The 12,947-nt window shown below is 38.2% G+C and overlaps 6 protein-coding genes and 1 non-coding gene across 7 annotated transcripts, besides 2 other annotated features; 3 read left to right on the plus strand and 4 right to left on the minus strand.

The window, feature by feature from the left end:
* Window positions 1-7: 7 nt before the first annotated feature.
* Window positions 8-553, minus strand: APT2 (adenine phosphoribosyltransferase APT2; the record flags this gene model as incomplete). Its single annotated transcript, NM_001180749.3, has 1 exon — window positions 8-553. One exon carries the CDS (start codon window positions 551-553, stop codon window positions 8-10), a length of 546 nt encoding a protein of 181 aa, NP_010729.3.
* A 613-nt stretch (window positions 554-1,166) lies between these two features.
* On the minus strand, window positions 1,167-5,429 carry SSN2 (Ssn2p; the record flags this gene model as incomplete). The annotated part of the gene is made up of 1 exon (NM_001180751.3): window positions 1,167-5,429. The coding sequence occupies one exon, from the start codon at window positions 5,427-5,429 to the stop codon at window positions 1,167-1,169; it is 4,263 nt and encodes a 1,420-aa protein (NP_010731.3).
* Window positions 5,430-5,780: 351 nt separating this feature from the next.
* On the plus strand, window positions 5,781-7,844 carry YDR444W (putative hydrolase; the record flags this gene model as incomplete). Its single annotated transcript, NM_001180752.1, has 1 exon — window positions 5,781-7,844. One exon carries the CDS (start codon window positions 5,781-5,783, stop codon window positions 7,842-7,844), a length of 2,064 nt encoding a protein of 687 aa, NP_010732.1.
* A 112-nt stretch (window positions 7,845-7,956) lies between these two features.
* YNCD0029C lies at window positions 7,957-8,029 on the minus strand. Its single transcript has one exon. It is a non-coding gene; the product is annotated as a tRNA-Lys (tRNA).
* A 105-nt stretch (window positions 8,030-8,134) lies between these two features.
* Window positions 8,135-8,466: a long terminal repeat (Ty1 LTR).
* Window positions 8,467-8,717: a long terminal repeat (Ty1 LTR).
* A 498-nt stretch (window positions 8,718-9,215) lies between these two features.
* On the plus strand, window positions 9,216-10,124 carry ECM11 (Ecm11p; the record flags this gene model as incomplete). The annotated part of the gene is made up of 1 exon (NM_001180754.1): window positions 9,216-10,124. One exon carries the CDS (start codon window positions 9,216-9,218, stop codon window positions 10,122-10,124), a length of 909 nt encoding a protein of 302 aa, NP_010734.1.
* A 195-nt stretch (window positions 10,125-10,319) lies between these two features.
* On the minus strand, window positions 10,320-11,044 carry RPS17B (40S ribosomal protein eS17 RPS17B; the record flags this gene model as incomplete). Its single annotated transcript, NM_001180755.3, has 2 exons — window positions 10,320-10,727; window positions 11,042-11,044. 2 exons carry the CDS (start codon window positions 11,042-11,044, stop codon window positions 10,320-10,322), a joined length of 411 nt encoding a protein of 136 aa, NP_010735.3.
* A 511-nt stretch (window positions 11,045-11,555) lies between these two features.
* On the plus strand, window positions 11,556-12,860 carry ADA2 (chromatin-binding transcription regulator ADA2; the record flags this gene model as incomplete). The annotated part of the gene is made up of 1 exon (NM_001180756.3): window positions 11,556-12,860. One exon carries the CDS (start codon window positions 11,556-11,558, stop codon window positions 12,858-12,860), a length of 1,305 nt encoding a protein of 434 aa, NP_010736.3.
* Window positions 12,861-12,947: the final 87 nt, after the last annotated feature.

Below are 12,947 nucleotides of genomic sequence, written 5' to 3' on the forward strand. Positions count from 1 at the left end.
ATTTAAATCAGGAGTGCAATATGGAAAAAATAGGAGCAGATAATTTCTCCTCACCATGTAGACTATCTAACACTAGCACAAAGTCATATTCCAGAATATGAGCACCCACTTGTCTGATAAGGTCGCCCGCAGCATATGCCGTTCCACCGGTGGCGAGAACATCATCCACGACAACCACGTTGGAATCAAAGGGAATGGCTTCAACCTGCATTTCAAAAATTTCTTCATGGTCTAATTTTGTGAATGTTATAGAAGCACACTCACCCGGCAATTTTCCAACTCTCCTTATTGGAACAAATCCAACTCCCAATGCCAGTGCTAGGGATGGCCCAAATAGAAGGCCTCTAGCTTCTATACCTGCAATAAAGTCGATCTTTTCTTTGCCGAACTTTTCTTCTAAATGCGTCTTGAACGTGTGTACCAACTTTTGGAATAGCGTGGGGTTGCCAATAATAGGTAAAAAATCCTCAAATTGCTCACCCTCTATGGGAAAGTCAGTGAACTGCCTAAATGCAGTTTTTATTTCCTTTGCGTAAGATTCAGAAATAGACATAATGAGAGGCGGACAGGCAATGAACAGGCATATACACACGCACTCTCTTTTTTTAAGGAGCGAAAATTATCTGAACGATTGGTATGAACGGGTGCAAAATTTACTTTAACACCCAAAAAGTATATGCGTATATATATATATTTATCCTTGTTATTTTTGTAAATTGAGCTATGCAACATAAGATTCCTGCGATGTAAGAACTACTTGCTAATCAAGAGAACTTCAACAATTTTCCATCGCAGAGACGAAAAAACTGGAAAAAAATAAAAAGAAAAAATTGAAAAAGAATCGCGACTTCCGATTACATAACCTTATACGGAGTATGATACCATTCTTGACATCATCAACACACCATCGCAGACCCACGTGGCCGCTTCGTGTGCCTTGAAAATACAGCCTTAAACGCAATCTCATTCGCGTTCTGTGGAAATTGTCTCGGACTACACGCTGGGCGTGCATCACCAGTGAAAATGCCGTACCGCCCCGCTTCCGGTTTTGTTTTTATAAATCCGACTGGAGAAATAGACTTCTGGGTTTACACCCCGGAATAATACTAAAACCAAAACTGGTAAATAGGGCTACAGATGAGCAGGAAAACGTTGCCGGAAAAAGTTTATTTATCCGAGAGAATAATTGATGAAGAAGTAGCGGTATGCACAGTAGCGGCGGAAGTATTAGCAATTTTTACTCTGGTGTGCACAAGAGTGTTCATCATTTTTTTCACGGCTAGGATATGCCATGGAATATGGCCATCTTCGCCATCAGAGAGACCGTACCACACGTTTAGAGCAGCCAGGTTGCGAAACTCTTCTAAGATGGTTTCCAGCAATTGTGTACTATCAGAATGTGGACAGTTTAAAAGGTTGACTGCGAATTTGTCCCAAACCGTATCACCGTCGCATTTTTTGAATTTGATCAAAGCACCACTCCTAATAGCACAGCGATGCTGTGAGTGTGCCAGTGGGAACGGGTGCTGAAATACTATTCCATGGATGTCCTGGTCTATATCCCTTATTTCATAGTCGTATAATCTGGTCATATCCATGCGTCCTCCAAACCTAGTGTCTTTGTAGATCGGCTTGAAACTAGGGTACAATTTGTCCTCATCTATGAAGGAGATTTTAGAGTTGTCATCCACACACACCACAGCAAGATGTATATTCCTACCAGAAAGTCTCCTCCAATTCATCAATTCATCATCCGGCAGTATGCCATTCAATCTAGTTAAAATTAGACATATTTTTCCGAATTTTTTAGACGCTAAATTTAGGGCGATATTCCATATTTGATTACATGCGTCGTCAAATTTTCCTCTGGAATTCCCGACGTACCACGTTTTCGTCATGCTGCCTTGTCCATAGCTATCTGAAAGAGCTGCAAAAACCCACTCTTTATCTACACTACGCGAGTATGCCAGGTGGATGTACGAGTCATAATATATTATAGAAGATGATCCTGTACTGTTATTCTGCTGCTGCTGTTGCTGTTGCTGTTGCTGTTGCATTTGCTGTTGCTGCATGGTTCTGAAATTCACTTTCTCCGGCAGCGTATGCGCAATGTGGGTGAACTTTACAGATTTTGGCGGCAGCATGTTATATATAGAAATTGCTACGTTGACGTACTGATCCACTGTCACCAGTACGTTTCTAATGAAATCCATAGGAATAACTTTCAAATATAGTTCAATGTTAGGCATCTTGGCACAAACTTCGTTCTTGATCACCTGAAAAATATTCGCCTTGTCTACTAATTCAGTCAGAGTTGCATTATCCAAGGGTAAAATTATTAATATTGGTGGCACGTTTTTGATGGAGTTCTTATTATTAGAACAGTATGAAACAATCTGCGCAGCTAACAACAGTAACTTGTTTTTATCAAATGCCTTCAAGTACATCAGTCCGGGCGGGTCTTCATTAGTTAGTTTAAGCAACTCACAAAACCCTAACTCTTGATTAATATATGTTTGAGATAGAGTTGGCGCAAATGACAGACAATCTTCTTTGAAAGATGAACTTAATAATAAGGATTTGAAGTTTTTTATTCCATTTGGAGGGCGAAAATTGAGGAACTTAATAAATGGCTGAGAGTCGTGTTTGACTTTGATTAGTTCGTGATGTTTCTTTACAAAAACGTACGGCTGCTTCATGTTATAGAATTTGGAGATCGTATCATTGCCATTTAATCTATCGAAAGTGGAAAATAACTGTAACATTGTGGTTGTTATTAAACCTTCTTGGCAATCTTTAACTCCCCTATAGGCGATCTTTGGAATACCGAGGTTTCCTAAGATATTATAATCAGTGACGACTTGTTCTGCAATTAAATCTAAGATGTCTTGTTCTTTTTCTGAAATTGTAACAACGGGAGTAGGCGTGATGAAAATGTCCGGTATAGATGCTAGCGGCATGTGTCTCAATAGAAACGGTAGACTACTTGATGATTCAAAAGATAAATTGGGGTCCGCCGGTGTGAATTCGGGGATACCACTCTTGTCTTTTGGTAGGTTAGAAATTTCAGAATTTACCATATTCGGCGTAAATTCGGACGGATTACTGGTAACATTATTATCTTCCAAGGTCATCTTTATATTGGATTCTATGGGTTGAATAGATGAATCAACGGTCTTCAGTGGTGACTCGGTCTGTGGTATATCATTTTGAGGAATTTTCCAAATAGAGTTGAAGCCTTCCTTATTGCTAGTGATATTAGCATCGTTTACTGAATTGAAATTTTCTTGCTTTATAATAGAGTCTTGTAGACTTGGGATCGAAGAGTAATTTATGTATTGAGGCTCATGAATATTAGTATTAGTACTGATGTTATCAGAAGGTTTCATGTCGTCGCGTACGTTCAATGACTTTAGATCCTCATCGCTGCTACCGTTCTCTTCTTCATCCTCTTCCTCTTCAGAGCTAGAAAGATCCGCCATAGAAATATCAAAGTTTAATGCTTCCTCCTTTTGCAACGGACTGAAGGAAAATTTCCCTCCAGATTTGTATTTGTTATCAACATTGTTTTCTATTATGGGGTTAAAATTCAGTGGAGCGAACACACTTTTGCGTCTATCGCGGGGTGTTTCCACAGGGAGTGGCGCACCTGGGTCCATATATAATGGACTCGTTGGCAAGGTCATTTCATCTATCGGAATATCCAAATATTTCCTCTTTCCATTTAATCTTTTTGTAGTTCCGCTCATCGTACGGATATTCGGTTTTTCAGATGAGGGAAAAAATGGAATATCTTTACCAAGATCAGTATGCATTTCCTTGTTATTTTTATTAATGCTTTTATTGTTATTATTTTCTTCTTCATCAGACATTTCGAACATATCCTCGGTAATTTCGTCCGATATACTTTTGTTCGATTCGTTTGTAGAATTCGATTTATTGCTATCGCCAAATAAATCCTCATCCTCATCCTCACCAAACAATTCCTTGTCTACCATAGAGTCACTTTTATCACTTGGCAGATTTTCGTTCTGTTCTCGTTGTTCCAGTGTTCCCTCTTTATTATGAAGTGTGTCTACGCTTCCTGTCTTGCTCACGGAATTATTTACCTTTTCGAGTGATCTACCATTTGCCTCCAGTTCCGTTTTCAGTGGGCTGTTCTCTAAGTCATTTGATACTGTAGTTTGTTTCCTATCATTAAATAATTCATTCTCATTGATGTTATTATTAGGGGTATTTAAGAAAGCTGGAGCAAATTGATCGCTGGGCGACAGCATTAATTTATCAATGCCTGTGAAATTAGGGGAGAAATCTTTCGGAGATATCTTATTAGTTTCTTGGACAGAATGATAAGAAGCGGGTTGAGAACTAATTGAGTTGTTCTTATAATGTTGAAACTGTTCTGTATATGCTCCATCTGAGCTTAAGGGATTTGTACCAGCAATATTACTGCTCAATACGCCGGAACTTCCTGGAGTCCTATAGGCAGCTGTTTGCTTTAATTGTATGAAATCATCAATGGCATCCAGAGCATCTTGCAAACAGTGAAATTCTGATGGATCTCCGGAAGTAGAATTTTCTATATCAGCTACTGGTTGGGCGAAGATTAAATGCAGCGGCCATACTAGCTTCTTTGCTTCAAGTAAGGGAGTTAAATACGAAGCTATAGTAGGTGTGTGGCCGTTGAGATGTCCTAAGTCAGGAACAACAGCAACCCATTTCAAATTTTTTTTATTTTGTAAGTTTATACCATGAGATACACTTAACGTCGTCAAGAGAAGTTCTGTATGTTTTGGTGGCGTTATCAAGTATCCTTGCTTGGAAGCAGGGGCCAAATGCATCCTTATTCCAGATGGTGCTAAATAAAGCGCATGCTTTGAAAGGAAAGATTCTTCCAAATTTTCCTCCTTCATTGGTACTAATCCCATGTTCTTGGCACATAACGACACTGTGAGATCTCCGTTTACAAAAAGGTGTGGTTCTAGCTGTACGAGATAATTTGGCACTCCGCTTAATGATATGCAGGCATTCCCAAATTGTATTAGCTTATTGTGTGAACCTAATGCCAAATTAATGTAAATTTTCCTTCTTAAAGCTTTTAAAAAAAGAGCATAGTGTGGCGGTAAGTTTGGCTTTGAATAATCGGCAGTGAAAGTTCCGATTTTATCTGGGCTCACTGGTTTATGTTCTATCGCAGGAGGTGTCGGTACCGGATCATCATTTATACTGAAACACCATAAATCCCTTGAAAGCAGCGCAACTAGAGTCTTTGGATCCTGCTTCCGTAGCATGAATTCCATTTGGATAGACCATTGATCGTTTTGGGCTTTAGAAATGTACTGATGATAGTTGATCTTTTTGATTTTCTCCACTCTATAGAAGCTGGATAAAACATCCTCAAGTCTGTACGTGGAAGCGTCAGAACTCATACTACCTCCTCAGATCTTGATATCCAGCTTAAACGTTCTTAAAATATAGTTACACCTTACTTCAACAAAGTAATTTCCGATTTCACACCATTCGTCTTAAAGGGTTGTTGTAAGAGTGTACTACAATAAATACTACACTACTTGATCCGGCACTACCCGGTCCCTCCACCTGAAAAAATGTTTCAATTCTTCGCTTTGTTAAGCGCGAATATATCGATGCTATTTTCTAAGGATTGTTTATTCAGTATGATAAAACAATGAACAGCAGGAAATGCGGAGGAGAATCACTTACTCGGCTGTTATTCATCTTCTTATTATAAAAGAATTGCTCCATTTTGGTTCGATCCCTTAATGCCTTACAAAATCAACCGAATGAAAAATTCGCTCGAGATAAATGAAACCGGAGGTACCTTATTGGTTGATGAGCGGAAGAGATTAAGAATAGGTGAGTTATATCGCTACAAGTTTTCCGTGAACAAAGATGTAATTAAGGAACAAGGGCTAGATGTATCGCATCTATTCTTGAGGATCAAGAACGAGGAAAGCGCGCTTCTGCGACCGCTTTATTTGACGGGGCCATATTCTTTTTACATCGATGTTAGGCCGCATAACTATAATGAGAATCGCAAGTTTCCAGGGAAGGAAATTATTCCATTTGTTGAAAATCTAAAGCCGGACGAAAGATTTAAAGTAAAAATATTATTGAATGAGAATTCTAGAGTTGGCGACACTTCTCTTTATTCATGGACAATAGATATAATTTCGCAGTTGGCGGTAACCACAATTCCGAAGCTGGAATTTTCGTTTAGGATAGGGACTACAAGGAAGGTGGTCAAGAAATCGAATGGGCTCTTTAAGAGTATTGAAGGTGTCTCTTTAGAGATGTGGGATACTGAAACCCTTTGGGATTTACCACCAAAATTTCCAGAAAAGCCTGTACATCTCGTTATTATGACACATGGTATATTTTCTAATATCGGGTGTGATATGCTATATATGAAAGATAAAATTGAAGAAATGACGTTTCCTATGGATGAGTCTATTAATCCGAATATAATTGTTCGAGGTTTTATGGGCAACGTCGGGAAATCAGGTCACGGTATACATTGCTTGGGCGTTAGAGTTGGAAAGTATGTGCTTGAGACTGTTGATAAGTTGAATAAAAAGTACAAAGTAGACAGGATATCATTCATTGGCCATTCCCTAGGAGGGCCAACTCAATCCATGGCGGTGCGTTACATAAGTATTAAAAGACCAGATTTTTTTGATGCAGTTAAAGGTGTTAAACCCGTTAATTTTATTACGTTAGCTAGTCCTTTCATCGGTGTTATTGGCGACTTCCCCTTTTATTTGTCTGTTCCACTGGATATGGGCGCGCTTGGTTTGACAGGAAGGGACTTGAATTTAAAATATACACCGTTAACGTCCAAAGATGGGTTGTATGCAGACGATGAAGTGTACCCAGAACATTCCAAGTACATATTAGAAATTCTTCCACAGGCGCCGGCTAAAAAAGTATTTGAGTCTTTTAAGAGGAGAACGATATATGCCAATGTCATGGATGATGGTATTGTTCCATTACGAACTGCTGCACTTTTGTATCTGGATTGGCGAAGCATACACAAAGTCCAGAAAATTAGGAAAAAAAATAAGAACTCTCCAACTTCAAGCGAGTTTGTGTCCTCCGATAGCCCAGAGAGTAGTGGAGCATCATCACCTTCAAACGAAAATGGTAACAACGTCGGGGAGATTCCTGCAGAAAGTCCAAACAAAAAAGCGACGTTGCAGTGGACTTTACCTCAGGCCGTTATCCACGGAAGTAAAATAAATAAATATAAGAGAGGACAAACTAATGAAGCCAACTCAGATTCGGATAATGAACAAGGAGTATTTCTTGATGGTCAAAAGTTCGAACCTCCAAAAGAAGCCAATACTGTATTGTCTGCATTATCGGTATTGACAGCTGCCATACCAGATCAGGAGTATATCAAAAACCCGGCTGTAAGGAAAGATGAAGTCATTCATGATAAACTTTATCACCCGGAAGAATTACCTCCGCCGCATTATGAGAATAGGCCTATCGTTAAGAAGCTTATATATCCTAATGAGAGTGTCAACAGGATTCAAGAGCGCATTGCTAGAGAATGGCAAGAAACGATGACTTGGAGAAAAGTATTAGTGCAGATCCAGCCTGATTCCCATAACAATATCGTAGTAAGAAGAAGATTTGTTAATTTATACGGCTATGTTGCTGTGGAACACATGGTTGAGCACCATTTCGGATCCAAGGTTTGTAGCGAGCTGGCTGAAGATGCAAATGAGCCAAAAGATGAGCCAAACCAGTCATCGCAAGCGGACCGGTCGAATGAGTATAACGAGGGGGAAATATCAAAGGGCGCGGAGAATGCCACATGAGTTTGATGATTTATAATGTATACGTAAAAAAAAATATCATAGATGAAATAAAAGTTTCTTAAGAATATCACAATGACCACAATAAAGTGTGGATGTTGTTTAAAAAAAAGATAGCCCTGTAGGGGGCTCGAACCCCTAACCTTATGATTAAGAGTCATACGCGCTACCGATTGCGCCAACAAGGCTATTTCGTTGGAAAAACTAATTAATTTTGGAAGTAATAGGACATTAAACATGTTTGTTGCAATGAAACTTTAAAATATCATCTGTTTAGTTTTATTCATGTTACTTGTTGGAATAAAAATCAACTATCATCTACTAACTAGTATTTACGTTACTAGTATATTATCATATACGGTGTTAGAAGATGACGCAAATGATGAGAAATAGTCATCTAAATTAGTGGAAGCTGAAACGCAAGGATTGATAATGTAATAGGATCAATGAATATTAACATATAAAACGATGATAATAATATTTATAGAATTGTGTAGAATTGCAGATTCCCTTTTATGGATTCCTAAATCCTCGAGGAGAACTTCTAGTATATCTACATACCTAATATTATAGCCTTAATCACAATGGAATCCCAACAATTACATCAAAATCCACATTCTCTACATTACTAGTATATTATCATATGCGGTTTAAGAAAATGGTATAAAGATTAAGAAACAGTCATGAAAATTTAGTGAAGCTGAAATGCCAGTATTGATAATACGATAGAATAATGAATGACAAAGTATATAAGGAAGATGAAGTAACATTATTATGGAGAACTATCGACTCCCTTTTGTGAATTTCTATATCCTCAAGGAGAATTGCTTGTATACTATGTATATATAATATTATAACCCTTGACAACAATGGAATAATTAGTCCTTAAACGTTAGACTGGCTGGGACAGCACGACCTCTGTTGGCTAATTTTACTTTTCCCACAACCGTAGATCTTGATTTCATGACTGTTTTCGTGGTAATGTCCGAATGATACATATATAAGTTATATGCTTTCACTTTATAAGTATTAGCGTTTTTACTCACCATCCACTGCTTTGAGAAGATGTGGTCAGCAACCACGCAATACATCACATATTTTGGCACGGGTGATGTACCGATCTAATGGCTAAGCTTCCTTTTGGAAGCTGATAGAGATCCAGATTTGCATCTCTATCGCTATTGTCGTCATCGACACTGCTCACTTAGTGCTGCAGGTAAATTCCGTTTTTTTCCAAATTAATATTTATGAACGTTATGATGTCAAGTTTTTTCAAGAAGTAATTATCCGCGAAAAAAAGAATATAAAAAATACAAATGTGCATAGATCCTCACATAGTATACAACTAAAAAGCAAACAAAAGAACATCCTCAAATGACTGTTATAAAGACAGAACCAACAACAGAAGTGACATTATATTCTCCACCATCAAAAGAATCTTTAAGTAAAGATGACGCCCACAGAAAAAAACAAAATAATAAACCACCTTCGAGTATAAATAGCCGCTCAGGACCAAATAAGCATAAACTTGCCGCCAAAGCACCGGAAAAGAAAATCAATAACACAGATAAACAAGACCTCTCTGCCTTTTTATTAAATCCTTCCCTTATTGTTAAACCTTCTGAGAGCAAAAAAAAAGAAAATATTGTGGCCTATAATGATACACCAGGTATAAAAACAGAACATACAGCGTTTCAGCCGCTGACACCAATTTCGAAAAAAAGGGCCCTGAAAGAGAAAGCAGCATCAGAAAAATGTGATAGCTTTGATCTTTCCAGAGACGAGAAGCCTTATATTCAGAAAAAGTCAAAGACGCTTTCTTCCGTCACAGAGATTAATTCCTCAGAATATAAACTCTCACTAAATGGCGAAAATACATCATCCCCAGCTAAGGAAAAATCGCAAGAACCCATAGAAAATCCTGGAAGTTACCAAAAAACAAGAAATTACCTTTTTGAAAAGCCCGATCCTTTAGACACGTGCCTTCAGGACTACTCGAGTATGCTACCGTCAAATGTAGCAGAAGAAGATCAAGAATATTTTATCAGCGTAGCTGATTCGACATTGGAGGAGTGGACTAACAAGGGCCAGGAAATTATTGACCAACAGTTCCAGCTCTACCAAGAAATAATCAAGAAACGAATAGAACTAAGCTACAAATTTAAGGGTATTATTTCTGTAATCAATGATAGGGCAGATGCCCTAGAAGAACAGGGTCAACAACTAGAAGGAAAAATTAAGAAAGTTAAAACTTTGGCTAATGAAATTCTCAATATTATATAAACGCTTCATAAAGTTGATCAAAGGTGCTATATTCAGTAACAAAATGCTTATAATTAAGAGAATACATCCCTAATAATGAATCATATCTTTCATATTTTAGATGATATTGAAATTATTTAACTATACATAAGGAGAGTCCTCAATGAAATGGAGTAAAACAGACGACATGATAATAACTATATCAATTCATGCTTTTTAGTTTCTCTTTCTGTAACGTCTGTCTCTTTGAGCGGAAACGTTGATGACAGATAATGGCAACTTCAAACCCAAAGATTTAACCAAGTCAGAGGTTTGGTTGTCAACGTTCAAAACACCGTTAGAACGAGACAAGTCCAAAGCAGAGACTTCTGGGACGTATTGATCCTTTCTTTCTCTTTCTTCTTCTTGCAATTTGAAAGAAATACCTCTAACTGGACCCTTTTGGATTCTTTTCATCAAATGAGTAGTGTAACCAGCAATCTTGTTTCTCAATCTCTTGGATTGGATAGTTGCAATTTCATCACAAAGTCTCTTGTTAGTTTGGAAATCCAAGGTCAACTTTGGATAGTAACGTTCAATCAAAGCCTTGGAGGCACGTTTGACGGTCTTGGTTCTAACTCTACCCTATAAAAATAGCAATAATCAAATGAGACAACTTAAGTTAGTAAATACCTCTCTTCAAGACCATTGGATAAGATAGAATGTGCCATTCGAAAGCAATTGGTTATTTGGTGATCTTTTAAATATCTACTACTTCATTGAGCGCTCTTCTAAACTAATCAGTAATGGAGTTTTCTAATCTGCTCATAAATAAGAATGCCCTGCTGGTCCCCTCGTTCCCATAACGCTTTCAATCTCTCTGCAAACCTTGCCCTCATTTCATGTGTTCAGCGCCCAGTCCATCATATCCGGCTTCATCAACATCTCGTGGTACGTACCATTTTTATCTGCTTTTTTCTTTATCTATTTATTCTTCTCTAGGTTATACAACGCAAAATAAATAATTAATATGTAAAATATCTGTTTACTTGAAATTTACCCTTAACAGAGGTACTAACGGGAGGAAGGACTGGCCTTGCTCCGGTAGACCTCGATGCCTGAACCTTCTCCCTCATCTCGAAACGGTACGACCTCTGAGAAAACGATATCAATCAATGCGCGTCTTCCAGATGAAATTCTTCGGAATGCCCATAATACGAAAAACTAACGATGGAAAAAATACTATAAATGTATGGGTGTAATTTTAACCGAATGTATGGATGTTACAGGGAGCTTTATATATGTAGAAAATTCCAGACGTTCCAAACAAATAAGTGAAAATCAACACGATTGGGAAAGTACATGCCAGAGTTCGATGTTTAGGTTAATGATAAAAATAATTTTTCTCTAATCACCCTCCATTTTCGATAAAATATCAGCGTAGTCTGAAAATATATACATTAAGCAAAAAGAATGTCAAACAAGTTTCACTGTGACGTTTGTTCAGCTGATTGCACGAACAGAGTGAGGGTTTCATGTGCTATTTGTCCCGAATACGACTTATGCGTGCCCTGCTTTTCACAAGGCTCGTATACAGGAAAGCATCGCCCTTACCATGATTATAGGATAATAGAGACCAATTCATACCCCATTCTCTGTCCTGATTGGGGTGCCGATGAAGAATTGCAGTTGATTAAAGGCGCACAGACTTTAGGGCTCGGTAATTGGCAGGATATTGCTGACCATATAGGCAGCAGAGGCAAAGAAGAAGTTAAGGAACATTACCTAAAATATTATCTGGAAAGCAAATACTATCCAATACCTGATATTACCCAAAATATACATGTCCCACAAGATGAATTTTTGGAACAGCGAAGGCATAGAATCGAGTCCTTCCGGGAGAGGCCGCTAGAGCCTCCAAGAAAGCCCATGGCATCGGTTCCTAGCTGCCATGAAGTACAGGGGTTTATGCCGGGCAGATTAGAATTTGAAACAGAATTCGAAAATGAAGCTGAAGGTCCCGTAAAGGATATGGTTTTTGAACCTGATGACCAGCCCTTAGACATTGAATTGAAGTTTGCCATCTTGGACATTTACAATTCTAGATTGACAACCAGAGCAGAAAAGAAAAGGCTATTATTTGAAAACCATTTAATGGATTACAGAAAGTTGCAAGCTATTGACAAAAAGAGGAGCAAAGAAGCCAAAGAATTGTATAACCGCATAAAACCTTTTGCTCGTGTTATGACTGCACAGGATTTTGAGGAATTTAGCAAGGATATATTAGAAGAATTGCATTGCAGGGCAAGAATACAGCAATTACAAGAATGGAGAAGCAATGGGTTAACCACGTTAGAAGCAGGTCTTAAGTATGAACGAGATAAGCAAGCTAGAATTAGCAGTTTCGAGAAATTTGGCGCTTCTACGGCGGCGTCACTCAGTGAGGGCAATAGCCGTTATAGGTCGAATTCTGCACATAGGTCGAACGCAGAATACAGCCAAAACTACAGCGAAAATGGCGGTAGAAAGAAAAATATGACCATTAGCGATATACAGCATGCACCTGACTATGCACTGTTGTCCAACGACGAGCAGCAACTTTGTATTCAACTGAAAATTTTACCTAAACCGTATCTCGTTCTAAAAGAGGTAATGTTCAGAGAACTGTTGAAGACTGGGGGTAATCTAAGCAAAAGCGCATGTAGGGAACTACTTAATATAGACCCCATAAAAGCGAATAGAATATACGATTTTTTCCAGAGCCAGAATTGGATGTAACAAAAAAAAAATTGAAAAGTAACTACAATTGTCACTAGTTATTATTGGCCAAGTCATAAAGGGACCTTGTCTCGATTTTATATACCG

Source organism: Saccharomyces cerevisiae, chromosome IV (assembly GCF_000146045.2).
Source record: "Saccharomyces cerevisiae S288C chromosome IV, complete sequence".
NCBI lineage: Eukaryota > Fungi > Ascomycota > Saccharomycetes > Saccharomycetales > Saccharomycetaceae > Saccharomyces > Saccharomyces cerevisiae.